The sequence below is a fragment of the Muntiacus reevesi genome, chromosome 2 (genome assembly GCF_963930625.1).
Source record: "Muntiacus reevesi chromosome 2, mMunRee1.1, whole genome shotgun sequence".
In the NCBI taxonomy this organism is placed as follows: Eukaryota; Metazoa; Chordata; class Mammalia; order Artiodactyla; family Cervidae; genus Muntiacus; species Muntiacus reevesi.
The window spans coordinates 237,793,024-237,820,298 of NC_089250.1; the positions used below are offsets into that span (position 1 = coordinate 237,793,024).

Consider the following 27,275-nt stretch of genomic DNA (forward strand, 5'->3'; position numbering starts at 1 on the left):
GTCTGGCTAACCTGTTCTTATTTTGCTGTCTTAATGGATGCTCTAAAACACATTTCCTTATTTTTGGCCCTGGGCTAAAGCCACTACTAATATTCTACTTTTTCTTTCATTCTTTTTTTTTTCTTTTTCCTTTTGGTGCCTAACTCAGCTTGATATTGAAGGTGTATACAAGCTTTCTGTTACCGTAATTAGCTGTTTTGGGTAAGGCTTGTTTTTTGAGGATTCATCATGCATTAAAGCCAAATCCTAAGTAGAGGGAAGGATGAGGAAGAAAATGACCAAGGAAAAGGCATATTTGATTTTGTTTCGCATGTTTTAGGAATGGAGTTATAAATTAATCTAGTTCTCAGCTTCATATATGTTCCTCACCATGTGTTAACTTATTCATTGTACTATCTCACCATGTGTTAACTTATTCATTGTACTATCTCATCTTTTGGGGAGAGGGAAGGTTGTGGAAATGGGGTTTATTTTGGAGCAGCAGACATTGAAGAGCCCTTTAGACCTCCAGGTTTTTCATTGGGGGTTAGGAAGGGAAAGGAGCTGCATATCTCATCTTTGTATTTGTATTAATCTTCTTCCTCAGGTTCTAAGTTCCTTCTCTGTTCCTCTCATGCCCTTAACACATTTGGCAACAGGAAAGAAGCTCTTGGTCAGTCATTCTAAAGTGTGGTGTGCAGACCAACAGCTTCAACATCACCTAGGAACTTGTTAGAAATATTCACTCTTAGGTCCCACCGCAGACCTAAGGAATCCAGATCTCTGGAAGTGGGCCCCAGAATCTGTTCTAACAAGCCCTCCAGTTTGAGATCCACTGGGTTAAGCTATTACAGAAGCCTAGAATAAGTGACCCCTTCTTTTCTAGCCATCTCTGCCAACTGTTACACTTAGTCCACCTGTGGACCAACCCTGAACTTGCAGCCTGTAAAGCAGTATATTTACTATCTAAGTGTTTGAGACCATGAAGAATTAGAAAGCACTGTTGGGTTTTTTGCTTGTTTCTTTGTTTTTGTTTGCTTTTTTTTTTTTTTATTCTTTATGACTGTGGTGGGTCTCTTGCTGTATGGCGGGCTTTCTCTAGTTGCGATGAGCAGGGAATGCCCTTCGGTGCAGAGCATGGGCTCCAGGTGCACGGGCTTCAGTAGTTGCAGCATGTGGGCGCTCTGGCTGTGGCTCCTGGGCTCTGGAGCACAGGCTCAGTAGTTGTGGTGCCCGGAGAGCTGCTTCTCGGCTTGTGGGTGGGGTCTTCCTGGGCCAGGGGTCACACCCATGTTCCTTGCATTGCAAGGTGGATTCCTAACCACTGGCCCTCCACCCTTGGAAGCCCCACCACCCTTGTTTTTATTCTTGTTCTATGAAGGGCACAGTGGTCAATAAAATATATTTTAAAACTTACGTATATTAAAAGTCTGTTACTTGTAATCAGTCACTGATTATTTTTTCACCATGAAGGAATTGACTCTGATTCCGAAGCTGTAGCTTAATATACACTGCCTAAAAAGCAGTGAGAGCACAGTGGGGGATGAAGAAGAGAGGAGGATGGAGGAACAGGAAGTGGAGGGGTTGATAATCCTGTTTTGGTTAATCATCACTTTCCTCTGTGATCCCTGTGAGCGGATATGCTATTGCTTCTGCTAATGTTAATAATTCATGGATGGACTGTACCAAAGGGAGGCCTTAAATCTGGTCTCTCAGCAGATTAAATATACCGTCTGCCATCAGTAGGAGCCAGGGGAGATGAAAGATGGACTTGTTTTTACTCATTAACCTGATTTTCTCTGCCTTTCTCCTCAGTTTCTCGCATCCTCATTTTATTTACCTTTTCATTTGTTTCTCTCTGTAAGCCCCTCCTGCATTAAGTGAGTGCTGAAGATCTTTGGTCGACTGTTAATGACATTAGATTTTACTTTTCCTTAACTGCTAGTAACAACAGATGCCGTGAAAGAAAGCAGAGAGTCAGAATAAGTATTTCCTTGGAAATGTCTAAATCAGTCTGCATATTTCAAAAATGTATTAAAATTTGCAGCCTGTGTGTCTTAGAAATCATTTGAAACATCTTCTCTTTGCTTTGAAGAATAATCCTCTTGTATTAGCTGGTGAAGATAAACATAGTGTTCTTCATATAGGTGTGGTGGCATTTTCTCATTTTACAGATGAGGAAACTGAGGCATGATGTGAATAAGTTGTGTAGGGTTACCTAGAACACAGTTCTTTTGACTCCCAACTTCAGTATGCTTTCCACTAGATTTAATTACCCCCTTGCATTTGGAAATCCTCTGTAGTTACAGGGCATTTAACCCATAAGGCTTAAATAGACCTTAGCTGGATTAAGTTCGAATAATACACAGGTAGCTTCACAGGAACACTTCATTTTGTTGTTATTTTGCATGTAATTTTTAACTGGTTATTTTCTTATAAAATTTTTCTAAGAAAGATTTCAGGACTGATATTTTATATGTCAGTAGATTTTGAAACTCAGACTGGATAATGAAATCCTTAAATGTTTCCTTGTTGGAATCCTTGAGGACAGAGTAATTTTAGTAATCCTTTTCTTTCTATTGAGGAATTTTTTTTTAATCAATTTCTGGCCTCATCAGTGTTTTCCAGTTAATAACAGAAACGGTAAATATATACAGCAAAACAACTGCATAAAAATTAAGGTTTTAATGTCTTTTCTCTAAAATAATAGCAATAATATGATGGGCCCTGCTTTTTTGGTTTTGTAAGCAAATCCAAAATCTGAATATCTGCATTTATTAAAGAACTCTTGGGGTGATATTTAGCTTTAGTATTCCTTCAAATAACAGCTTCCCTACTGAATTTAAAATAAAAGTTGTTTAAAAGAATTCTATTTACAATCAACCTGGTAAGAAATACATCTGTTGTGTAAAGTACATTGGTAACAAGAACTAGCAAGCCAGAAGCTGTTCTTTTGTATCCACCATCATCCTCCATGGAAGAACTTCAGATTCCCTGAAGTCAGATTTCATCAAGCACACCCCTCACCAGGTTGTGTTGATAACTGTGCATAGTTCTGTGCAGAGAACTCTGAGAGCGAGGAACTCGGATCTGGACCTGTGAAACTCTAGGTTTCTTTGTTTTCTTAATCTATGCCACAAAGGGAAATGAACTGCCCCTGAAATTTCCTATGACTATGATGAAGATGAGTTTTTATTTACTTTATTATTTCATTTGTTGTTACTGAGGTAGAACTTCTTCATATAATCTCCAAGTTCTTGCCAGAATCACTTGTTCCCTTTGTCTGAGTACTAAGACTTGATTAGATGCTGGGAATGTATTTGTTTGTGTGTATGTTAATGAGAGAGACAGAGACCCAGACCCAAACTGACAAGAGAGCTCCCATTCTGAATTTCTGGAACTTGAGACTGCAGTGAATTTTCCGGAGGAATATTTGAGGAGAAATGCTGCCTCCTGCTTCAGCCCCTTCCCATTAATAACCACACTTACTGAGAAACTACTTCCTTAAGACGTGCTTAAAGTGGAAGCCTGGCTTCTGAAATTACCTTCACCCACTTGCCTTGAATTTCTGCCGACTCCTGACCCTGTCCCCTTGGTAAGCTTATGGAGGCAGAACCCTGCTGTGGCCAGTAGAAAGGAGAGCTTGCTTTTTCCTGTTGCTTCTTGAGCCCTAAGCAGACAAGTTTGCATTTGAACAACAGATAATGAACCTTAATTTATTTTCCTGCTAAATAAGTTGAGCAGAGATCCTCTGATTCTTTAATGACTGCCTAAATCTAGTAGTCTTCACTTAATACCCAAGGTGAAATGTCATTGATAAAATTAGAAGATTGCTTTTTCATTCTCAGCTGATTTGTCAGGACATATCAGCTGTGAATGCCACGCCACTGACTTTGGGCCAGGTGCATCTCATTTTCCCGGAACCTCCTTGGCTCTGGAAGCAACTGAGAAGGAAGCCGACTTTGGGAATTGAATACCGTTGATAATATTGCTTAGTCACAAAGATGAGTTTGGTGCCTCTGCACATTGGCCAAGAACCACCTCAGCATCTGTCTTAGTACCTAAGGCTGCAATTATTTTAGGGAGCTGAAGAGATTTAAAAGAACAAACAATAAGTGAAAGTAATATTTAGCTCCCTTTAAGTAGATACCTCCCTCTCCCTGGGTGGGGACTAGTGAACACTAATAAAAATCAATGAAGTGGTTTTGTTGAGTGCCCATTAAGAACTGCAGTATATTAGGCACTGATGACAATTAGAATAAACCTAAATTCTGGATGCTTCCCTCTGGAAACTCTTGTTCTCTACCTAGAGAGCCAAGACTAACATTCCTATTACAGGATCAAACTGTCCAAGACCGTGTGAAATGACTGGCAAAACTAAATAGGAATCACATGAGATTCTAAATGCCATAGGGAGTTCAGAGGAGAGAAAGGGGGTAATGATGAATGAATTCTAGGGTGATTGGAGAAGATCCCCTGGAACAGTCACGATCTCAGTAGGCCTTGAAAGATTAAATGGGCTTAGCTTGTGGGAAGTGAAAGAGGAAATGAGAGTAATAACCTGAACAAGGTCAGGGAGGTGAGAGTAAAAGCTATGTGCTAAGAAATAAAATCTGTCAGTGTAGGAGGAGCAGATGTGAACGGAGCGACTACTCAGCAGTAGAGTGTAGGCAGTACATGCTGTTAAAAGTTTTGGAGCAGGTAAGTATCAACAAGAAAGGAGGGAGGGTGTGGAAACACTTATGGAAGTTGGCTGGGCCAGGGGAAGGATAGCTGCTGCAGTGTTGTTCAGAGGTGATTGCAGCAATCCAGGCACAGTGATGGTGGCCAGGACCAGGTTGGTGGCCAAAAAAACGGAGAGGAAAAGGTGTGAGAGAAACATTTGGAATAAAACATCTGTGTCAGTTGGTACCTGATGGGGTTGAGAAGGATGGGCGCTGTTGGTCAAGGCTGAGAAATTAGGAAAGCTAACTAGATTGGGAGTTGAGATTTTATTTCAGTTTTTGATGTTCTGGCAAGACATCTTCATGGAAATGCCCCTGAAACATTTGAAGATAGGATAAGAAACACTGCTCAGAAACTTGCTCCAGCCAGAATTTTCTAGAGTCATTGGTCTAGAGGTAAGAGTTGTGGCAGTACAAGTGACTGTACAGACGGGGAAGCATATAGCATGGGGCCAGGGACCAGGGTCTCCGCAGGGAGAGGGGAGCCGAGAGGAGGTTGGTGGGGGCGGCCAGGAAGGGGACTGGGAGCCTGCGTGCCTCAGGAGGCCAGAATAGGGGACAGTGCTTGCCTGACCTCATGTGCTTTCTCATATTTAACTCTTAAGAGCACTTGCCCTCCAGTGATACTACTTGATCTTCGCAGCAGCCCAGTAGAAGGAAGAACAGAACTCATCAGGATTCTGTAATAGTTTGATTTCTGGGTGAAACCCTACATGTTGTTAATGTACTTTAAAGCATCAGAGTTGTATGCTTGAACATGGTAACCCCTGAGTGATTATCATAATTCTAATTGAACCACAGAATTTCAGTGGTTTCCTTTTTCCATTCTATAATCTTCTTTGTTAATGGTAACAGGTTTAAAAAAAAAAAAAAAGGCATACTAATGCCACCTCTTAAATAAATGTCTCCTCATCCTTGTTGTGTTTCAAACACAGGCCTAAGGAAATTAGAGCTACTTTTCCCCTCTGTTTTATTTTTTATTTTTTCCTACTCAGATCTTTAAAACCAGTAACTACATGAGGGAGAAAGTCAGAGACTTTGGAATATGGCTGTCTGAGGTTGGAGGAAGTGTTGCTACTGTTTCTGGAAATTTTTTTCTCTCTTTTTTAGTCCTGTACCTGTACTTTGCTAAGAGGTTACTTAATGGACTAACTGGGAGAATCTGTAGAGAGATGGAAATAAAAACAATGAACTTGAAACTTTTCTATTAAAGATTCTCATTACAGTGAATTCTAAGGAACAATCTAAAGGCATACTTCATTGGAAATTTGTATGGAATAGTGTTTAAAAATTTGAGCCCTCACCAGAAATTTGGAGATCTTTCAAATACACAAAGACCTTAATGCACTTTGGTCATTGTGGTAGTAAGATCCATCTGTCTTTACACTTTGGGTTGTGTGCATTTTTCACACAGAGTGTATGTGTATCTGATGTACAAGTTAGGTGCCATTGTATTTCAGAATGGTGCAGTGTATAGAGGATTTTGAAAAGATCATGTCGATCCCCTTTGGTAGAAGGAATCCGACATCATCTCTGCATTTGTGAAATAAGCAAGCACATTTATGTCTGTTATATTAATAAATACTGAGTCCACTAGTTGTCTACCATTTGCTCTTTTAGCTTTTTATGGTTAGGACTGTATAAAGCCAAAACACAGAATTAAACAATGGACTACCAAATAGGCATTTAGGAATGAATTATTTCTTCTAATGATACAGCAGTTGGAAAAGTACTTCCTTTGTCAGGTGTCTTCTTTCCATTGTTTTAGCGACCTCCCCATACTTACTTGGGCTTGAGGGCTGAGGCAGATCGCTTAACACTTCTCAGTAGTCTCCACTCTGAGGTCCTTTGCATTCAAGATGTCATGCAACTCATCCGGTCTCCTTGGGATGCTCATAGATTGAGGCTGAGCTGGTTTACAGTTTATTCCAGCATAAAGGTGTATCCTCTTAATTTATTTCTTTGGCCATAGTGGCATGGAAGAACGTGGCTCTAATGACATGGGTTTTTTACTTAACGAAGGGGGTTTTCTCTGTCTCCTGTAGCGAACTTTAGATGTCTCCTTCAGAAATAGGTTTTAACCATCAGTGAAATGGTTTGACTGTAACCACACTGGGGTCTCAGTTCTTTTTTTCTCTTGCCCCTTCCATCCCCAGGCAGAGACTCCTCTTGCTGCATATCCACTATGCTCCAATGCTGTATTTATTTGATCAGAAACAAAAGAGTTTGCTTCTTGCACTGGTTCAGAGAGAGGTCCCCCAGGATTGTCTTTTGTTCAGTAATTGGAGCATAAGCTGAGCCTGGTTAATTTCAAAGCTACCCCCAGCACACATTCCCTCTCTTCCTCCCTCCTTGCTTGTGCGGTTTCTGAGCCGCTAGTGATACCTTGTATTGGGTCTGAAACGAGCTTGAATTGTTGAATGTTAGCTACAACTACTGTGACATCTGCTATGGCACCAAATAGCACTGTTGGTACAGTTAATTTTAAGTTAGGAGAAGAAACAAAACTAGAAAGCTCTTCAGCTTTACAGCTCTTGTTAACACATGCACCTCCAAATTATGCATTTGGTGCTATCACAATGAATAAAACAAAGGAAATCATGGGTTGATTTTTATGTTAGTAACATAAGTTCTTTCATTGTTATTCACTGTGCAGACACCAGTGTGTTCTTATGTTCATTCTTTTTCCATTTAGTTTTCTTTTTTTTCAAGGCAGAAATGTCTGAAACATCTTAACTCTGAGCATTTAATTGGCAAAAGTTCTGATGTAAGAAATATGAGTTGATTATATTAGTTGTTTTTCTTTTAAAGCAGCAAAGTCTGTAACTTGGTTCTGCTTTTTTAAAATACCGAAATGATCGTTGCAGATGAATAAGAACCTTAAGTAGACAAATTCTAGATACTAAGTAGCCAAGTTAATATTTGTATAAAAATGTTGCAAAATTGGCAAATCATATGTCCTTCAGGTTCTGCAGTATAGGTATTAGTTTTGCAGCCAACACAGTTGCAGTTACAGGGTTTGTGGTTTTTGTTTTTGAAGGTGGAAGGATCTTTCTCTTTTGCAGAAAAGAAGAATTTTTCTTTTCCAGTCTGCACTGTAATGACGGTCCACTACCTTACTGGCCTGACTTTAATCATCTCGTGCCTGGTTCTCAGTGCGGTTTCATCTCTGCTTTTGCACAAGCTTTCCTGTGATTGCACAGTTGTTTGCTGCATTAAATTTCTTTTAGTGGCAATAAAAAACACATGTTAGTATTTTGAGGTAGTCTTTAATTCTCAGGTAATACATTAAAACCTAAAGAGGAAAAAAATCCCTTTCTGAGAAACATTTTTTAAAAACCATTATGGTAGTATGGAAATATTCATTATTTACACATCATATATTTTCCCCTAAATGTTGTGCAGAGAAGTGACAGTTGAGCTGAGCATATGTTAATAAAAGGTCTGCATTTTCCTGTGTCACTGACAGTTTCTTTGGCTGTATATTCCTGAAATGCAAATAACCTCGGTTCTGTTCAAAGCTATAATTAATCTGAATAGTTATTTAAACAGTATTGAAATCTTTTAACTACTGAGAGGCCAAACATATAAGATGGTGAATTTACCGTTCTGTTTGAAGGACAGTGCAATTGATGAGGGCACAGTGAACTGAGATGCTTGTGGAGGTTGAATCTACACATTCTGTAGGCTAAAATGGCAGAATCTGCCTGCTGCTGTATAAAATCTTTTAACTACCATTTATTTTAGCATCATGGCATGTGCAAATTCCTGCTGCTCAGTTAAGGGACCAGCTTCACAACTGGTGTTACAATCTGTGGCCACAGCACTGCATCACAATGCAGCAAATGCATTTCCCACATTAACCAAACATGACAGCTGAAGCGAGTATTAACCATGCAAGATGTCGGAAGTCATCAAAAATTCACATCAGAGTAATTGCAGTGGCTTGGGTCAAAAAAAAAAAAAAGTATCATAGCATTCCTTGCCTACATGTTGTCTCTCCCCCTCTTAAATCTTAACTTGGTACAGTCCGTTAACAATAAAATACCCTTCTGTAACCTATAAACTGTTACTCCCATCAGTTTGTGCTTTCAAACTGATGGCTGACTTCTCTGAATTTGTGTGGGGCAACACGGGTGATGATGCTCTGCCCTGGGGGCTGCGAGCACCCTTTTTAAGGGGACCCTGCAATCTCATTGTCTAATTAGACTCTAGTGCTTCAGTCGTATCAGCATTTGCAGGGTGCTATCTTTTCCTCTTTCTTCGTACTCTCTCTTCTTTCTCTCTTCCCTGCCTCTCGCTCTCCTCTCCTCCCCCCTCTCATTTCTGGCTGTTCGGAGTGGGGAAAACTTGAGCACTGGTTCCAGCAGAGCTCATCCCACATAGAAGGTATGGAAGAGCTGCAGTGACCAACGACGTCGGCCAGTCTCCTTAAACTGGAGAAACTCCTTAAATTGGAGAGCTGCAGGTAGGATTGCCTGTGTTTCATAGAGAAATTAAGATGAATGCACCTTAAAAAAAGATTCATATACTCTAGTTGATGGCATGTTGTTGCAATACCTCTGAAAGATAAGATCTCGGTTTGTTTAAAATTTTGAGATGAATTCAGAAGCATTTAACTTATTTGATAGAAAAAGTACTTGATTCTCCTGAGAATTATTCAGATTTGTGCCTTGTCATTCTAACATTTTTCTTTAAAAAAAAAAAAATCTGTTGGGTGGGGCAGATAAGCATTCACTTAAAGATTTAAATAGTCGATTATTTAGGCTTTTTGCAGACTTCATCTTTAAGTAGTAAGTAGTGTGCACTTTCTTTAGGATTTTTTTTGAAAAGATGCATGTGAAGTGTAGAATTCTTACATGAGGTAAAATATTAAAGTAGAATTTTTCTATGCTAAAATCAGATCCTTTGGGATTGTAGATGAGAGAGAGAGAGAGAGAGAGAGAGAGAGAGAGAGAGTGTGTGTGTGTGTGTGTGTGTGTGTGTGTGTAGTATGCTTTACCAAGTAATTCAGTCTTTTATATTTTGTTATGGGAAGAAGTACTATCCAAGGTATCTGGAATTATCTCACAAGTAGTGCTTTGGCATAAGACTTTAAATGAAAATTAAATACAGCATCAAAGATATGGATTCTCAAGTGTTATCAAATGTAGGAGATTTGAATTGAGATAGTGACTTCCTATCCCAAATTTGTCCTCAGAAGAATGTGATATGAACACTTTAAGTATATTTCCAATTTTTGGTGCAGAGATCATGATTTGTATAAGTGAAATGAAAAACTTTCCGAGTCCTCTAAGCCTTATCTGGAGGGTGGTAAAATGATAAATGTTTGTTGCCTGTACCACTGTTAATACCTTGACTACTATCAGATATAAAATGCTTTTGATTCAGCATTAAAAAGCAGTTTGATTGTCTTGTCTTCCCTTAAAAACAACCCCCCCCCCAAAAAAAAAGCCAATGATACATAGCTTTTTATCCCAAGGATTGTATTTGTATCATGGGACCCGTAGGGTCTAGACTTCTTTCTGAAGCTTGGACTTGGAAATTGCTCACCTAGTTAAGAGATTTAGCTCCCTTCAGAGGTGTGGGACTTTCTGTACTCTTAACAATAGGAAGACTTGAGGCGCTGTCAAGTGAGGCATAGAAGAGAACAGTTCAGGGAAGACAGGAACTGTGAGAATTTCACTTGTCTCAGTATTGGAGATCTAGATTTACCCAGGACTAAGATTGCTTTAAAACTCTGACCCAGTGCAGCATTGCATTGAATTGATTTCTGGGATGAGACAATGAGCTGTGGTTTGCATTTTGTAAAGATGGAGGAAACCTCTAACACTAACCCAGTATAGGAGATGACTCAATTATCCGTGCCTTGGTACAGTTGCAAATTATTTTCCTTTGTCTGAAGTGGGAGGATGCCAGTGCCTTCATCAGAGCTCCTTAATTTAATGTATGGAAAATGTCTCAGCCACCATTTTTAACAATTAGCTGTATCATGGTTGAGGTGAGCTGAGTTCTGAAGGCAGCTGCAGAGCCATTTCATTTACATTAGGTTCTGTGGCACGAGAGCTTTGTTACTGTAAAAGTCAGAAAATGAAATTGCACGCTACATAGAAGAGTTCTGTAGGAGGGTGGAGAGCATTCCCAGAAAGAAAATGGAATCCTTTTGTCTACAGTAAGTATTTCTCATACTCATATAGCGGTGAGAAGTTGAAAATTTGTCTTTGGTTGAATGGACAAAATAGACTTTAGAATGAACACTGCAAATATTAAAGGTATAAAACAGAGATTGTGAGATATATTTTTTATGTATGTGTTAGAAACCAAGTGTGATATATATTGATATATATGTGTACTTGAAATATGGGTTTTGTGAATGGTTTTAATACATGCTTTTAGTTAAGTATTTATTGGTAATTTAAGTTAATGAGAGGTATGAATTTATCAGTCGTCAAAGATGAAAGTGATACTTGAGAGAGAAAAGAAATCTAAATATGGTATATTTAAGAGAGTTCCAGCTTCTTTTCACTGTCTTTTACAATTTGTTTTCCATTTATGAAGAAATTGCTGGATTTTAGGGGTTTTATTGTTGGTTTTGTTTTTTTTTTTTTTTTAAGAAAACGCTTCCAATGTTAATTATCTATAATGGCTGATTAAAGTATATAAGGAAAATGTTTTAACAAAAGAAGCTTTTGTCCGTAAGAGATCAGTAGATGGAGGGCTTTCACTCTCATTAATGGAGATAATTTCCAGTGCCTTCTGCTTAATTAATAGTTGACTTCAAAGCTACTTGTAGAAAACTCTTGTTTGTGATTGTCAGCTTAGAAATTTTGATTCTTAAAATTAATTGGATTTGACTCGGCTTATTCCTTTGTTCCTTTATGGTGTTACTAAGAGAGAACAAATGGATTTTAACTTTGATTTGTGTGTTTATGTTTTCAAAGCACTTAACCCTGAAGAATTTATAGTAAGTGTGTTTTACAGTAAACTGTACCATGAAGAATTTGCTCAGAATACTTTAGTAGTTGTTTCAGGAGTTGAATCTTCACAGAACTAGGTATCTTTTAACTTGATACCAAATTTATAAAGCCAGCTGTTCTTCCAAGTCTTGTTGCAGTAGCTGTTGTTCATCTTCTTCAATGAATGCTGTTTTCTCTAATTAGGAGATGTTTTTGAAACTAGGAGAGAGGAGGATTTTCACATCAGTCTTTTCATTGAAATTGGAAGGCTCAGTTTTCCTAAGCCCTCTTTAGAATCCCACAAAGATTCCGTAAATCTTGCATTAATCTTATGCTTGTCGCGTAAGAGCCTAGATCTCAATATAATTTTACTAATCCTGAAAGAGACATTTAATATATTAATTGTTTACTGTATATAGTAGAGTGCAAAGGGATTCATTTCCTTTGGTTTTTACAAGGCTTGCACTTTGAAATAAAAGACTTGGAGGACAGCAAATTAGAACTCCTCTTAACTGCATCTTTGCCTGCATAAATGTTTGGTTGGATGACATAAAGGGTTATCACAAAGCCTTTCCTTGACATTTTTAAAGTAAAACTTGGTTGAAGATGCTGGTCTTATTTTCTTTCTCTGGCTTTATGTAAGCTGTGTACCAGGTACTCTGAGGACATAGCAGAGACCCAGCTGCTTTCCATTTTCTTTACCTTCACCATGGTCTACTCCATGGTCTACTCAAGAGTGGCTACTGGGGAGAGGCTCGCATTTCTGGTACTTGTAGGGGACTCCTAAACCTCTTTAATGTGGAAATTTTAGCCTGGCTGGTAGTAGAGAGTCAGAGGCAGGGTCTTTCTGCTGCAAAAAATATGTTCCTATCAAACCTTTGAATGCTCTGGCAGTGCCATAATGTAGATAAGCTAACTTGTCGGCCAGCCTGCTAAGAGACGTTCGTGGCACTAAGATGGCAGTGAGGAAGGAGGAAAATGGCGTCCCCAGGAGCCCTGTGAGAAGAGGTGGGCCGCACGGGTCATCTTGCTTCAGTCAAGTCTGAAGATACCTTTAGCAGCACTACCTTGCCAGTTTACAGTTACTTTTTAGTCTGTTAAACGGTAGAGATTTGAGATTTTCCTGAAGTAAAGACTGAATTAGCACTTGTATCTAGATAGCTTCCGATTGCTGCTTTTAAGAAATTGGTAGCAAATATGGATAAAACAAAAATTTAAATAAGTATTTTGTTAAGACTTCTGAATTTCCTTGCTTTGTGTTTTCTTCTTTTTTTAATTGCGAAAACGTACTCCTTTCAATATATGATGGTTTTACAGAAAACAAGACAGTATGCTTCTCCTTTATGGCAAGATGAAACTGGCATTCCTATGGGGGAAAAAAAACGTTATTTGTCTTTGATTCTGATTTTCTTTCTAGTTCTCTGTGGGCTTTGATTAGTTTAAGTATGAAATATATGTCAACTGCCTTCAAAAATGAAGTTTGCTATATTTCTTTTGTGGTTTAAGGTATGGATTATTTTGGAAGTGAGTTATAGTCATGACGATGCTAATTTCTTACCTGTTCCCACCTTTCATAGAGTTAGAATTTCTGGAACTGGCTTTAGAGTTTATGTACTGTAATCAGCTCATCTTACAGTTTACTAAAGCAAGGTTGACTGCCATTAAACAACTTTCTCAAGGTCATGCGTCTGGAAAGCAGTCAATTTTGCCTGAATTCAGGCCATCAGACTCATAATCTATGCTATGCATCTGCCTGCATTTGACTGTTTCTCTTGTGGGCTTACTGATTGGTGATGGATCTAATGGATTGAGCTTGCAACAAAGTCTGTCTGTGCTTTAGCAATCTTCTCCCAGAGATGTTCCTTCTCAGTCTCGTCGGAAATAGCTTTAAGGAGTCTGCTTGAAGTCCTCCTGATCCTTTGATGTAGTCGATATAAACAAACAATTAAAACAAGGTAAATCCTACAGGTTGAGCTTTTAGGTCCACTCTGTTGATTTGGCATGCAGGGTGAAGTACTTGTCTCCTGGCATGGATATGGGCATTCTGATGCATCCTCCCAGCAGATCACTCCTCCTTCTCCAGGTGTGAGGGGTCCCATGGGGCAGGGTTGCCCCTCTCCTCCTAGTATGCATAGGCTAGGTGAAAAGTTTTACCTCCCTGTCTGTTTCAGGCAATTTGTGTTTGAAGGTCTTGCCCTCTCCCCTCCTGTTGCTCGCGTTTGCCGTTTTAGCGAAGCAGTCGTTGGTGTTTTCTGTACCCGCAGTGACGATGGTGAGTGCATCCTGCAGTGTTCCCTCAGCCCTGACAGGGTAAAGTCAGAACGCTTCCAAACGTAATTGAGGTTTTAGAGAGAGTGTGAAACCCCAAGTACTGGTAGCAAAGGGGGTGCCATGACAGATTCCATCTGAGGCAACGGGAAGTTATAAAAGAGAGAGTCTGTTAGTGGTCTCCCAACAAATACACTTTTGAAAAAGAATTTCTGAATGAGAAGAAACTGCAGCAGAACCAAAACTCCCTTTTCTGTGACAGCCATGATGATCAGTGCTCCAGCCCCATCAGCATAAGCAGTGCTGCATAGCAGGAGGAGCTGGGGTTTTCGACTGCAGTGTGAATGACTGACACCGTGTACCAGCAGGGAATTAATATGACACGTGGTTCCCAAACACTGTCTTCGCTAAGGGTGCTCCTTGCGCTTGCTAAGTAGAACTCAGCAACTTAATCCTGATTGCAATGGAAACCAATCTGGCAAAAACTACTCAGCTCTCACCTGACTGCCTCAGAGACACAGCCTCTGCTATCTGTCCTTCTCATAGCCCCTGAGTCTTGGTTTTGTCTGTTGCCAAGGGCAAAAGATACTAGATCTGACAAAGCAGGCAACCTGTATTTTTTTATATATATAATACAGGGTTCTTTTAATAAGTTCTTTTAAGTTTGGGTTGGAGGGGGGAGGACAGTGGGAGGGGAGTTTGGCCGTGATAAAGGCCATGATTGATACGTTCCCATTTCATACTGCAGTGCGGTTTTAGTACCCAAAGTTCTTTGAACGTGGACTAATCCATCTCCAAGATGGAAATCCGTTCCCCAAAGACACATTAAAACATTTTTATCACCCTTTAATGTATCCTCCTTATCATCACCTGAGAGTGGCTATGGGATTAATATTTTTTAGATCTAGTCTTACCTTTGGGTGAGGAGAGGGTTCTTCAGCTGATTTTTGAAGCCAGGCATACTTTGGCACACAGTTTATTCCACTCACAAAGCTAGATTGAAAAGTTTTCTCTTTAGAATTCTCCCTGTTTTTGTGACTTCAAAGGGTAGCTCTAACAGGTATGCTGGTTTGGGGCCAGGGTCCGGGTTTGATGGGCAGGCGGAGGGCAGTACCTGCTCAGAGCTACTGTCCTTACTCTCTCCCATGGGGCCACCTCCAAGTCTGAGAGCACTTGGCAGGCTGACCTCCTCGCTCCCTCCCTCCCTCGGTTTTTAGTGTTCTTACTTTTTGGCCCCCCCTTCCCAGGAGTGGAGAGAGAGAGGGCGGCCAGCGGAGGCCCGGTGACTGCTGCAGGGCGCATCCTGCGGCATCGCTGAGGTGCAGGCTCTGGCTTGTTTTCTGGAAGCGGTGAGGTGTGGGTATCAGCGCCAAGCAAGTCACATCCTCTCTCCAGGCCTCCTGTGACCAGCAGGGGAGAGCTGCTTACACAACCCTGAAAGGTTATTGCAGGGCTCTGCTGCATTTGGGAGGAGGGGGGATTTCTGCTGAGAAGCGTTTCCCCCTTAGCTGACTAAATGGCCACCGTGTTTTATTTTGCTCATTCATATTATGCCCTCACTGCTCGCCCCCACCCCATAGAGTCTCTCAGTACCTGACCTGGACACTTCCCTTTCCTGGATGACCAGAGGTAGATAACGGGGATGGCTTGGGCCCCCTGAAAGGGACAGAACTGGTTTTGAAACAGGAGCACAAGAGACTTACATGGCCCTCACTGGAATGCAGACCTTAACCTTGGCCTTATCCTCCAAGTGCAGCAACCAGATGTGCTAATAAGCAGCCCCAGCTTGAAGCCTTGGTGTAGAACCAGAAGAGGCGTCTGTAGTCGTTACCTGCCTACATTGTGTTGGCACAGGAAGTGTGCAGCGCATCCTTGCGCCCCTCACCAGTGCCCCACAGGAGTGACGTGTCCCCTTCTCAGAGGTGACTTCCCTTCCGGATCAGAGTGAGTCCTGCCTCTCACATGCTTTCTTCACCCAGTGCTGAGACTCTCGGAAGTTGGGTGTTTGTTTTGTGATAGTTTTTTCCTCCTCCTCCTCTGCCATTCCTTATTCCCCCTTCCTCCCCCTCCTCCCCTTTCCCTTCTGTTTTCCTTCCTCCCCCACCTCATCTTCCTCCCCTTCCTCCTCCATTGTCCCCCTTGTCCATCTTCCCTCCTCCCTCTCCTGAGACAGGAAGGCTAATTCTTGAAGCGGTAGGCCTGAAGTCCTCATTCCTTTTCCTCCCTCAACTCCCTTCCTGTTCCCTCTCTCTCTCCTTTTCCACCTCCTCCCTCTTCTTTTGTTCTCTTGTGGGGTGGAGAGGGTCATAGGGAAGGAGCCACAAAAGGCTATTAGACAGACTTATATGAGTGGTTCTCTCAGAGGCCTGTGACTCTTCAGAGGCCTGGAAGAGGCGTTGTGTCACGGCAATACTGACATGCCTGAAAGAGACCAGGCCAGCCAGTACACTTGCGTCAGAGTGCTGCCATAAGGCCCTGGGTGGGCCCGGGAGGAAGCATGCTCAGAGCGTTGTTTATACAGCTTGGGTTTACAGTCTCTTTGCACATGTTGAGTTCTCTTCAACCTGTGAGAACTTGTAGACCATCTTGTAAACCAATTTTAATTATACGGGAGCAAGTGATGTGCTTCGCCTTCCTAGACCCAAATCCATCACATAGTTGTGTGACCCTCTGTTTAGCCAAGCAGCAGAAACCATGTACGAAGTGGAACCCTGCAGCCTAAAGAGTGACAGGTGGCCTGGTGCTCACACAGCACCAGGGTCTGCCACCTGTGGCTGCAGAGCTGCCTGTGGGCCAGTGGGTCTGCTGATCTGGCAGATGGGGGGACAAACACCGGAGCCGCTCTTGCAGCGTCTGCTGCCACCTGCTGAATGAGGGTGGCTAGGCTTTTGCATAAATGCACAGAGAGGAATCATAACAGCAGCATTAAAAATGTATTACAGTTGACAGTGTCAGATCTTAGCCCTGCTTTCTGCAGGGGTATTTCTTGGAAAAACAAATATAATTACATATATATATCTTTCTTTTAAATTTAATGCGATCTGAAAAATATATATTTAATACAATCTGTGAACAATTTAAAATATTAAGTTTTTTGTAGAAAACAAGCAGTGAAACCTACTGTAAATATCTGAGTTGGTGAATAAAGCTTGGATTTGCTGTTTAGCCTGTATTTCTTACAAAAGGAGTTTGGTCTCTCATAGGCTTTTATATCTTCTTGTTTTAATGTGTTAAATATTGATCTACTAAAATAACCAACCATGCTATAAAACCAAATGAAAGTTCCCCAAATTTTGGAAAATGCCCCCCATTTCAAATTTCTCTGTTCGTCCTTTGGACTTTATCAGTAGTAAATATCTCTTTGCACCTGAAAAATTCCTTCAGGCGATCTCTGTAGGCACCACAAAGGGAGCTAATGAAAAGCGTGTCCACACCATCTGATAAGCCCAGCGGCAGAGTGCTGGCAGGATTTCTGCTGCTTGTCTGAAAACCGTATCTTGCTTTGTCCTTCCTCACTTTCTCCTTAAGTAGCAGTTTTGCCTTTGTAAAAATTTTACCCAAGAGAAAACTTTAGAAGTCATTCATTCAGAAATTGGCAGGAAGGTTTGGGAGAGGTTAAGGGAGTGATATTTTTTTATTCAGAATGAGCTGAAGCAAAATAATGGGTGCAGCTCGTATTCCTGTCTTGACAGAAAGTGGACACGTTTCTGTTTTCACTATCCAAAGTTCTAAGGAATACTTATAGTGCTTATTGAAATCCTTGTTTCATCTTGGAATAGACCCTCTTGATTATTCTGTTTCTTAAGTTTATTTTTTGCCCTGCTTATTTTTCTTTCTTTCTTCATTGCATTCCTAGCTCTTGCTTGTATCTTGGCAATGTTTTTTTTCCAACCACAGTGACCATTAAGTATGGTCACTGCTTAATTGTGTTAATATCATTTTGGATTTGGAATGTTGGTTATTGACTTCCTTTAAATTTGTATGTTTTCCATGAGAGAAGATTTTTTTTATAGCACTCACCATGTGTTTTTGTCTCGTGTCAGATACCTTCTGATAGAAAGTCAGGCCTGCTATGGCTGCCTCACTTTAAATTTTGACAGGGTAGATTGCCAGTTGGTCTGTTGAAGGGAAAGAGACTTAAAGTGGTCTTTCGTGTTTTGAGCTCCATGTAAACTTTTGGCTTTTGTTTTATGGGGCCAACTTAGACTAATTATTTTATTTTTTGTTTTATTTTTTAATGGTCAGGAAATCTATGTGTTCTTTACTTCAAACCATTTACATAACTCTTCGACAAACCACTTACTTGTTGGAGGGAAGCAAAGGACTGTGAAAGAATCAATGCAAGCTCTTTTTTGCCGACACACTTCGCTAGCTAAAGGGGTTACTAAAATTTTTCTCACAGAGACCCTTATTTCTTACACTTTTACTATTGGAAAGCAAATAAATGAAGAGAATTTGGCCATTTGACAAAAACAAACATCCTTGCCCACTCGCTTTTTCTGCAGTCATTTATAGTCTGAAACCCAGAGTGTGCGTGGTGATTAAGACAGTTTTTCATGCTTGTCTTTTTCAACCTGAGCCATTTAAAAGCCAGTTTGGCCTACCGGGTCCCTACACTTTTGATAGGAGACGTGGCTTATCTTGCGGCTGCATTCAAGATTGTTCTCAGCCAGTATATGTTGCAAGGCAGCCCACTTCTAAAGATGGAACACGTGGCTGGAGATATTACTTGTACAGACGTACAGTGTTTATTGTTCCACAGCAATAAATAATAGGGATATTTTGGGACAATATACAGTGGACAGTCTAGAACAGTGATTTCTCCATCTTTTATTTGTCTGTGATCCATAGTAAGAAATACATGTAACACCATGACCCACTTCTACATACAAATATGTATATATAATTGAAAGTTTCACAATACAGTATCTATCCATACCGTATATCTGTTACATTGTATTTCATTTTAAAAATGCTAGTTTCATGACCCAATTATGAGTTTTGATGCACATTTTGAAAAACACTATTCTAAATAAATGCCCCAAACTTGACATTTATTGTTTCATTCCTCACCTGTGTGAGGTAGGGGTGAGGGGAGGGGTAAATATGCAAGCATAAAACAGCTGTTTATCTCATCCTGACTTGGATGGTAGAGTGGAAAAAGGTAGAAAAGGGGTCAGAAAATTTGGATTCCAAGTCTGAACTTGACTCCTTATGAACCAGGTCATCTTAATAAGGAACTGTAATGTTTTAGAGTTGATGGAAGCTCTGAAAACCATCTCGAAAGCCCTTTCAACTTTTAAACCTATATTAAGAACATATTGATACTTTATAGGATTATCCAGTTAAGTACTATTGAGAGTCAGTTGAGCACTGGGTTAAAAGTAAAGACTAGAACCAAATATGTGCAACACACACTTAGGGCAAAGTAATAACCATATCCATGTAAGTGTTCACTCTTATTAGTACCAGTATAAGAATTGGTATTCTTTGAGCCTTTAACTTCATCATCTATGAAGGGGAGTTGATAATTGATGAAGGAAACAAATCTAAGGATATTTTGCTCCCCTCCTGGACTCCATCCTTTTAGAGATAAAAGGAAATTTTATTTTTATTTTCCGAATATTACTAAGTTTACTATTCCCTCAGTATTTCAGAAGCAGTTAGTCTTTTGAGAGTTTGAGCTGTGCTTAAATTCTTCCCCTGCCTCTTCTTGGTTGGGAACCCTTGTCAGTGTTAGTTGAATGCTGAAATCTGTTACCTGTAAAATGTGATTGGCAGGGGAGGGAGGAGAATGGATGTCTATTCTTTCATATTGTTAAAAGATTAGCAATAATGTCTTTGAATTGCTTGGAGCAGTGTCTGGCCCTTAATTGCTTCCTGAATAGAAGCTATTATATGTTACAGAAAGCTTGAAACCAAAACCCATTCAAGGAGCCAGTTAGAAAAGGGTCTGTTTCCAGGACTCTGGCAGAGAGGAGCATATACAGATGGGAAGTCAGGAGTAGTTATCTTACTTAGAAGACCTGCAGATGTTTATGGAATGTTCTTTATTGAGGGGGCCAGCAGTAGAAGGGTTGGGGACTATGAGCGATTAAAGAAGCACTTGTTGACAAAAAGAGGGGAAATTAATGATGAGGATATCTGAGGGTCCCAGTTACACAGCTGGCATCTTCAAGTAGGAAGTGAGCTGTTGGGCCTTCTCTTCGACCAGGAATCTTCAGTGGGTCAGGGAGCCCCACCCATGGAGAGAAGGCATCTCCTAGTACACTGTTCACGCCCCAGCTCACCTCCGTAGAAAAGCCATTTTCTGATAAGCTTTAAAAACATGTCTCTGAGGTGAAGGGCCTGAAAGGTGCCTCACGGGAGAAGAAAACACGCACATGGAAAAGGGAGGTGGAAGGAGAGACCCATGGGAACCTTGGGCCGAGGCAGGTGTTTTCTTGCCCAACTTGTTAGTTCTTTGATTTGTTATTTTTCCTTAAGACATATGTTCTTTACAAGAATCTAACTGCCACTAGATGGCACACAGATCCCAGCTCTATTCTGACTGGGTAATATGTTTAAGATTCTTTTCAAAAGATAGGTCACTGATACTTTTTTTTAAAATAAAACATATTAAAATATTTTAACATTTCATTTTAGGAGTGAATAGAGGATGAAAAATTAAAATTCAAAATCCGTGTATTTTGTAGACTTGGCTTGTGCTGTAGAGAAAGCCCTATTGTTGAGGTTCATCATGGCTCATGGTCTTTGTTCATATGTAGGTGATATCTGTAATTTGATTCTCATGCACAAATGCTTCATTTAATTTATTTAGTGAGATTTTGGGAAGGTGGGGTTATAAGAAGAGAGTAAGCTATACCCCCTCCAACAATGCCTTTTTTTTCTTCATTTTTGTTTCTTAACCACTACTTGAAATTTCATTTCTTAGAAATTTTGAAACTGTGTTTCTTACAGAATATTATGTTGCTTTTAAACAAATGTCTGTTGCTTTGCATTTGTGTTTGAATTGTGTGTATATGGGTTATAGACAGACATGGATGCAGCTGAAAGAATGAGACAGCTGGTCACTGGGAAGAGCAGAGAAGCCCAGAGAGGAGGTGGGGCAGTTGGCACAGCCCCTCCCACCCCAACCAAAAAGAAAAAATTGAAACCAGGCTTGTCAGGCAGTGGTTATCACCACCACCCTGACCATCAGCGGCGTGAAACAGTGCAACAAAGCACAGACTGCCTGCTCTTTGTTCAGGAACAGCGGTGGCAGATAATAGTTCTGTCGCTCTGTTTATAAACTGTGACACTAAAGCCTTCTGCTCTATCCGTTGAAGACCGGCTCAAGAAAAGGGAATCATAGTAAAGGTTTGTTTATTCGATATAATCATTCGCTTTGAAGGGTATGAACAAGGTCCATTAAAATCCTTCCCATCATTTCGTGTCTGGCTCCCTTGCAATGATCAGAAACAGGCATGTGGTGACAAGCTGCCCTCCCCTGAATGGATTCCATGGGGTCTTAGGTTTACATACTCTGGTTTATTGAGGCTATTATATTAGTTGGCAAGTGGCTGAAGCGTCCTTCTCTCCACCCCTCCACCTCCCCCACATGTCAGTGTAGGTGTTTGGAGCAGCCTGAGTGCCGCCTCGGGGCTGCCTGCCCTGGAAAAGCCGACAAGAGAACTGCTCCCAGAGCTACTGGCCATTGTCCCCTCTGGTGCTCAGCCCAGGTTGGGGTGTGATGACAGATGTGGAGAATTGTGCAAGGATCAGTCATATTTTTTTAAAATATATGTCTCCAGTCTTATCTAGCCCCCTACCACTGTTTTGTTTTGTTTTGTCTTAAGAATCATAGCCTTATAACTGGGACTATTTGAATAAAATATACTAAAACATTACAGTTGTTGAGATATAAATAAGTGATCGATACATCAATCATGACAGTAAGTTTTCAAGAAAACTGTCAGATGTTTTACAATTTAGCATGAAACTTTTAGCTTAATTCTACTTTGTGTTATAGTTCCCCAAAGAGTTCCTAAAACAAGAACAGTAAAAACATGATTCTGAAAAAAAAAGAAACATGATTTTGAACACATATAAATACACCCACAGTGTTCTTGATGCGCAAGTACCTTGGATTCCATAGTACAGGTGGATCTAATGTATAGAATGATGCCAGTTCTTTCATTTACAACTAAGGCTTTGATCTCCAACTATTAGTTAATGGATTGTCTTCCTTGTTCCTACTTGGCACCCACATCCTAGCTTCACTCCTCTGTGAAGGGCCAGGTACTAGCCTAGAGACAGGCATGGAAACCCACTCTGTCTGCAGCTGTACCTTCTCCTCCTCCCCAGGATCTCAGGTTGAGCAGTGAAGACAATGAATAACAGCAAGGAAGTCACCCTGGGCATCTTGCTTTAATGTCACCAGCAGATCTAGATCTAATCAGTTCTAATGCTAGAACTACATGTATTGAGCCTTGGGCCAAGCATTTGATTACATTATCTCCTTTAATTTTCATTTTACATTTGCGTAAACTACAGCTTAGAGAATCTGGGTGACTGGTCTAAAATCAAGTCACCCATGCGAGCAGTAAATAGGGGGAGCACAGTGTAAAACTAGGTCTGTTGTGTTACCGTGAAGTTGTATTTTACGCACATTTCACCCTGTGCATGTTAAACCAGCCTTGTGGGCCGGTTCCTCTTCCCCCACCTATATTAAATAGACAGTATATGTCATCTGGCCTGAAATGGGGGGCACATGTGGCATAACCCCAGAAGAAGTATGTAAATAAATGGTTTTGCAGGTATCCCAGCCATTGACAAACAAGTGAAAAACACCCAAACAGAAGGATGGCTGATGGCTTCCTCAATATTAGGAAGAAATCGTAGACCAGAACAGTTACAGGCACTGTGACTGGCCGCATATCCAAAACTGTAGTATATAATGTTTTCAAGTTGAGAGCATTTGTTGAGGGTGAAGTTAAGCAGGGTAACAGATGTCCTTATGGTTTGCTTTTTTTTTTTTCCTTCTTCTTCCTACAGTGTGCTTTTGATTCTTTAAAGGTTAATTTTGTTAATTTTGACCTAAGTTTTATCATTTCTCTCCTTCTTCTCAGGGCTTCCTAAAGAATGAAAAGGACAATGCCCTGCTGTCTGCCATCGAAGAGTCCCGGAAGAGGGTAAGAAAGGCATAGATGTATGCTGTTGTGAGGGCAGCATGGATGCTGGAGTGTACAGGTTCTAGAAGCTGGATTCTCTGTCCCAGGCCCAGCTCTTCTGGTAGTTCACCAGGGGGAGTTTTACAGTAACCATTTTTGAGGAAAATACCATGCTTGTACCTCTGTGTATCCAGTGACTGCATCTGAAATACTGGGCTGGGCAGTTAACCATTAAGTTAATCTAGAAATGGGAGAGCAAGGCAATTCTTTGATTTCATTGTTACAGTATAAATGGCATTTTGGTTTCTACTGAACCAGCAATTCAGAAAAGCAGTTATGATCCTCGATAGTTTTCCCTAATTTATTTTCCTTTTGTCATAAAATTTGACTTTCTACACCACCTTTTAAATTCGCAATTTCTCCAAGCTCTTTTGAACAAACAAGAACATCTTGATGTTCAAGAGGACAGTACGTAAGTCAGCCAGAACAGCCATGACATGGGCAGCAATGTTTTGCAGCAAGCATTCCCTCAGGATACTCAAAGATCATTGACTTTACTATCATGTGAGTTAACTTCAGTTGTTTGACAAGGATGAAAAGATCAAAACCTTTCCAAAACCTTCCATTATGGAGTAAGAGATTTTCAGGTCTCTGGGTCTTTTGGGAAAGGAGGAAGACACAGCTTAGTGATTATGTGGAGTTGGTTTTAAAGATGCATCTTTTCCCAGGAAGGAGCCTGGGGACTTCACGTTAGTCTGAAAGCAGTCGCTGTGTCTGCAAGATGAGTTGGGGTGAAGGGACCTCTCTTCTGCTGTTTACTTATGTAGCCCATAGAGCACGTGAAATACACTTGTATATTATTTATATGGTTCAAAAAATAAGAGAGAAAAAAAAATTAACTGCTTTTTGGTGTGCTTTATTAAATACTCCATACAGCTGAAAGTGTCTCATTAGGGTTGATGTGAGTGAGACAGGGCAGCATGGGGGCTTTCCAGCTCTAATTGATAAGAATATGTTTCAGAGACATTATTTGAATGACTGGTATGTTTAATTATCAGAGTAAAATTCCCTAAAATTTAATTAATTATATTGTTGGCAATAGTACTTATTCCTAGAAATAGAGAAAGTCACTTGATCCAGAATTGAAAAAAAAAAATTTAAGGTTTTTTTTCCTTTTTGTTCACACTTGGAATGAGTTACTCACCAGCATTGATTCTCCTGCTGTACGGGACCAATGAAATTAAATTAGGATTGTCGAATGCCACCGAGCCTTATTAATCCATTTACCCTGCGGAATGTGCTTCTGAAATTGGCAGTCTCTGAACGTTGTGCCATACTGAGACTAAATGTGCAGCCAGCCAAAACATTTAAGTGACATACCACAGTGCAAAATGTGTGCATATGTGTTTGTGAGGGAGGTGTTCTGGTGTTGGGAGCTGGCCCTGAGGGGGGACCTTCCACCTGTCTGGACACCAGGAGGCTGCTACTGAGCAAGAATCATTTTCAAACAAAAGGTGAGCAGCTTCCTGGCATTTTGGTGGTAATTTCACGTTTGAATAACTTGCCAATGTCCTGCTGAAATGCCAAGAAAACAAGCTACAAAACCACAAATGTATCCTATCTTTCCCATTTGGTGCATCCCAGCAAAAACAGAACAACAACATCAGAACATATGTAGAGTTTATAAAAGCCAGCAACAGCTCAGTAATAAGCGGGTGTGAAGTCAAAGCATATTGCCCTCTTCCCTTTATGAAAATGGAGTTCGAGTGCTCCCCACCTGTTTTTAATTCAGTTGCCCATTTCTTTCCCTGCCTGCCTTTCTTAATTGTCTTTAAGAGATCTATTTCCCCACATAACTTGAAAGATTCAGATCTAGTTTATAACAGTTTCTCCCTGCTTTGTCATTTTCTATGGTTTGTCTTTCCTTTTAATTTGTAGACCTCTGCACACCCTTCCAGGTTATCCCTCTTCTCTTCCCTTGGGTTTCTTTCCTTCTTTTCTCTCACCTCGCTTAAGACCCTCCCTGTCCTCCTCTCCTCTTGGTTCTTAGCTCTGTTGATTCTCTCTGATTAGCTCTTCTAGTTGACATTCTTCTTTGCACCTAATCCGGTGGTTCAGATGTGGGTCTAAAGGGAATAGGCTGGAAGAGGGCAGATGGGCGGCTGATCATCCCTGATTAGCCCACAAATTGGATGTCCCATTATCTCTAATATAATTAAGATAAGCTAGGGGTGGCATGGTCAAGAGAAGAGAATTTTAATGTTGGGCCATTTATTTTTATTTGAAGCTCCTTATCACACTAATGATGAATGGAATGACAGTGCTGTTTGTTCAGGTTGTGGGGCTGTTTCTAAATGAGTAGCCTGGCGTACTTCTCAGATAGATTCTGAGGACTGGAGCCCAGAAAGCTGCCAGTTTTCAGAGTACGTCCTGTGTTCCTGAAGCAGTTCTTGGCACACAGGTAGGCAGCTTGATTAACAGGGAATGGTTGATTCCCACTGTTGTGGCTCTGACCCTTACATGATGCTGGAAGTCTGCCCCTGCCATCCTCACCAACAGTGTCTCTGAGACAGATTGTGTTCTCTTCAGTTGTCTTTATTGCTTTGCCATTCTTCAACAGCCGGAGGACTTACCCTTAAAAAAAACTCATGTGATGCCCTGTTGTCTTGGGTCAGTGCCACAGCTTAGTCACTGCTTCACTTGCTTCACTTCCTGTTGCAAGTTTGGAAAGCTGTATGGTATGCCAGCTCTCCACCTCTTTATTTCAGCCCACCCTGGTCCACATGCTACATAGCTCTCTGTTTTCCCTTACTCAGACAGGTTCAAGGTTGAGGAGGTGGTTGACCACTAAACAGGAGGAGGTTTAGAAGAAATGTGGTTCAACACATGCAGCATTTCTGGGTAGCTTCTAGGTACCCTAGCCCCTTCCCCTCCCCTTTCCTTCATCTTTCTGTCCAACATCTTCTCTCTGTTCAAGAAGCATAGCTTTCATGTTTAAGGTCCCTAATGTAGCTAGAAAAAATGATTTTTCTCTAGGTATTTTTTTTTTCAATCCAGGATAACTGGAATGGTCTTTTGTCTGACTCTCAGAAGAGAACCAAGTGAAAGTCTATTTTTAAAGTTTTTGATTATCATTTCTTCTTCTGTCTTTAGAGTACACGTTAGGAATACACTGAAAGATGGACCAAATCAAATTTGCAGGATGTGCCAACCCTCTTGCTAATCATTTTTGTGGCTGTCTGCTTTCTTTTTCATATTTTAATAAATATTGGTCCATACGCAAACATCACATTTGTAAAAAGAGTATACGATTTTTCTTAGAGTTTCCCAGAGCTCACATATATGGCTATTATCAGTATATGAATTATCTTTGTTGCCAGAAATAAAGCAGGCATTACTAATACTCATTCCCTTGGTGCTGCCTAACTGGATGCCTATCTGATTGTAAATGAAATGGCTTTTTGAAAAGTGGGCTCAAGCTTATGGGAAACTGGTTTGCCAATTAAAGAATCATAGGCTAAGAATGGTTATGACTCAGTATGTGTCTATAAGTTGCTTTAATCTCCCCCTCAGAGGGTTTTGTTTTAGTTTTGAAGGGGGGTTTTTGTCTTTTTTTTGGGCGGGGGGGGGGGTTGTTGTTGCTGTTTCTTTTTCCGTTCCTTTCTCCCTCCCTTCTTTTCTGTTTTCCTTCCTTTTTTTTTTTTTTTCTGAGTGCATTTGCTTTGGCAACCTGCACTGTCACTAGCAAATAAGAGTGAGGTTTGTCAGAGATTTCAAGCGTGACTTTGAGTAGACTGAGATAGGAAACTTGTAGAAGGCTCTAGGTTTTTTTGTCTTTTTTTTTTTTTTAACTGATTTACTTCCTCCTATGAAAATAAAGAAAAGGCAGAGGAACCAGAGATCAAATTGCCAATATCCACTGGATCATTGAAAAAGCAAGAGAGTTCAAGAAAAACATCTATTTCTGCTTTCTTGACTACGCCAAAGCCTTCGACTGTATGGATCACAATAAACTGTGGAAAATTCTGAAAGAGATGGGAATACCAGACCACCTGACCTGCCTCTTGAGAAACCTGTATGCAGGTCAGGAAGCAACAGTTAGAACTGGACATGGACCAGCAGACTGGTTCCAAATAGGAAAAGGAGTACATCAAAGCTGTATATTGTCAGCCTGATTATTTAATTCATATGCAGAG

The 27,275-nt window shown here is 40.6% G+C and overlaps 1 protein-coding gene across 1 annotated transcript in view; it reads left to right on the plus strand.

Annotated features, from left to right (window-relative positions):
- Positions 1-27,275, plus strand: part of NUP93 (nucleoporin 93) — a 109,840-nt gene that overhangs the window by 43,097 nt on the left and 39,468 nt on the right. Inside the window, exon 4 of the mRNA XM_065925367.1 lies at positions 23,038-23,100. Within this exon, the coding sequence (XP_065781439.1) occupies positions 23,038-23,100 (63 nt within the window). The remainder of the gene's footprint in view (positions 1-23,037; positions 23,101-27,275) is intronic.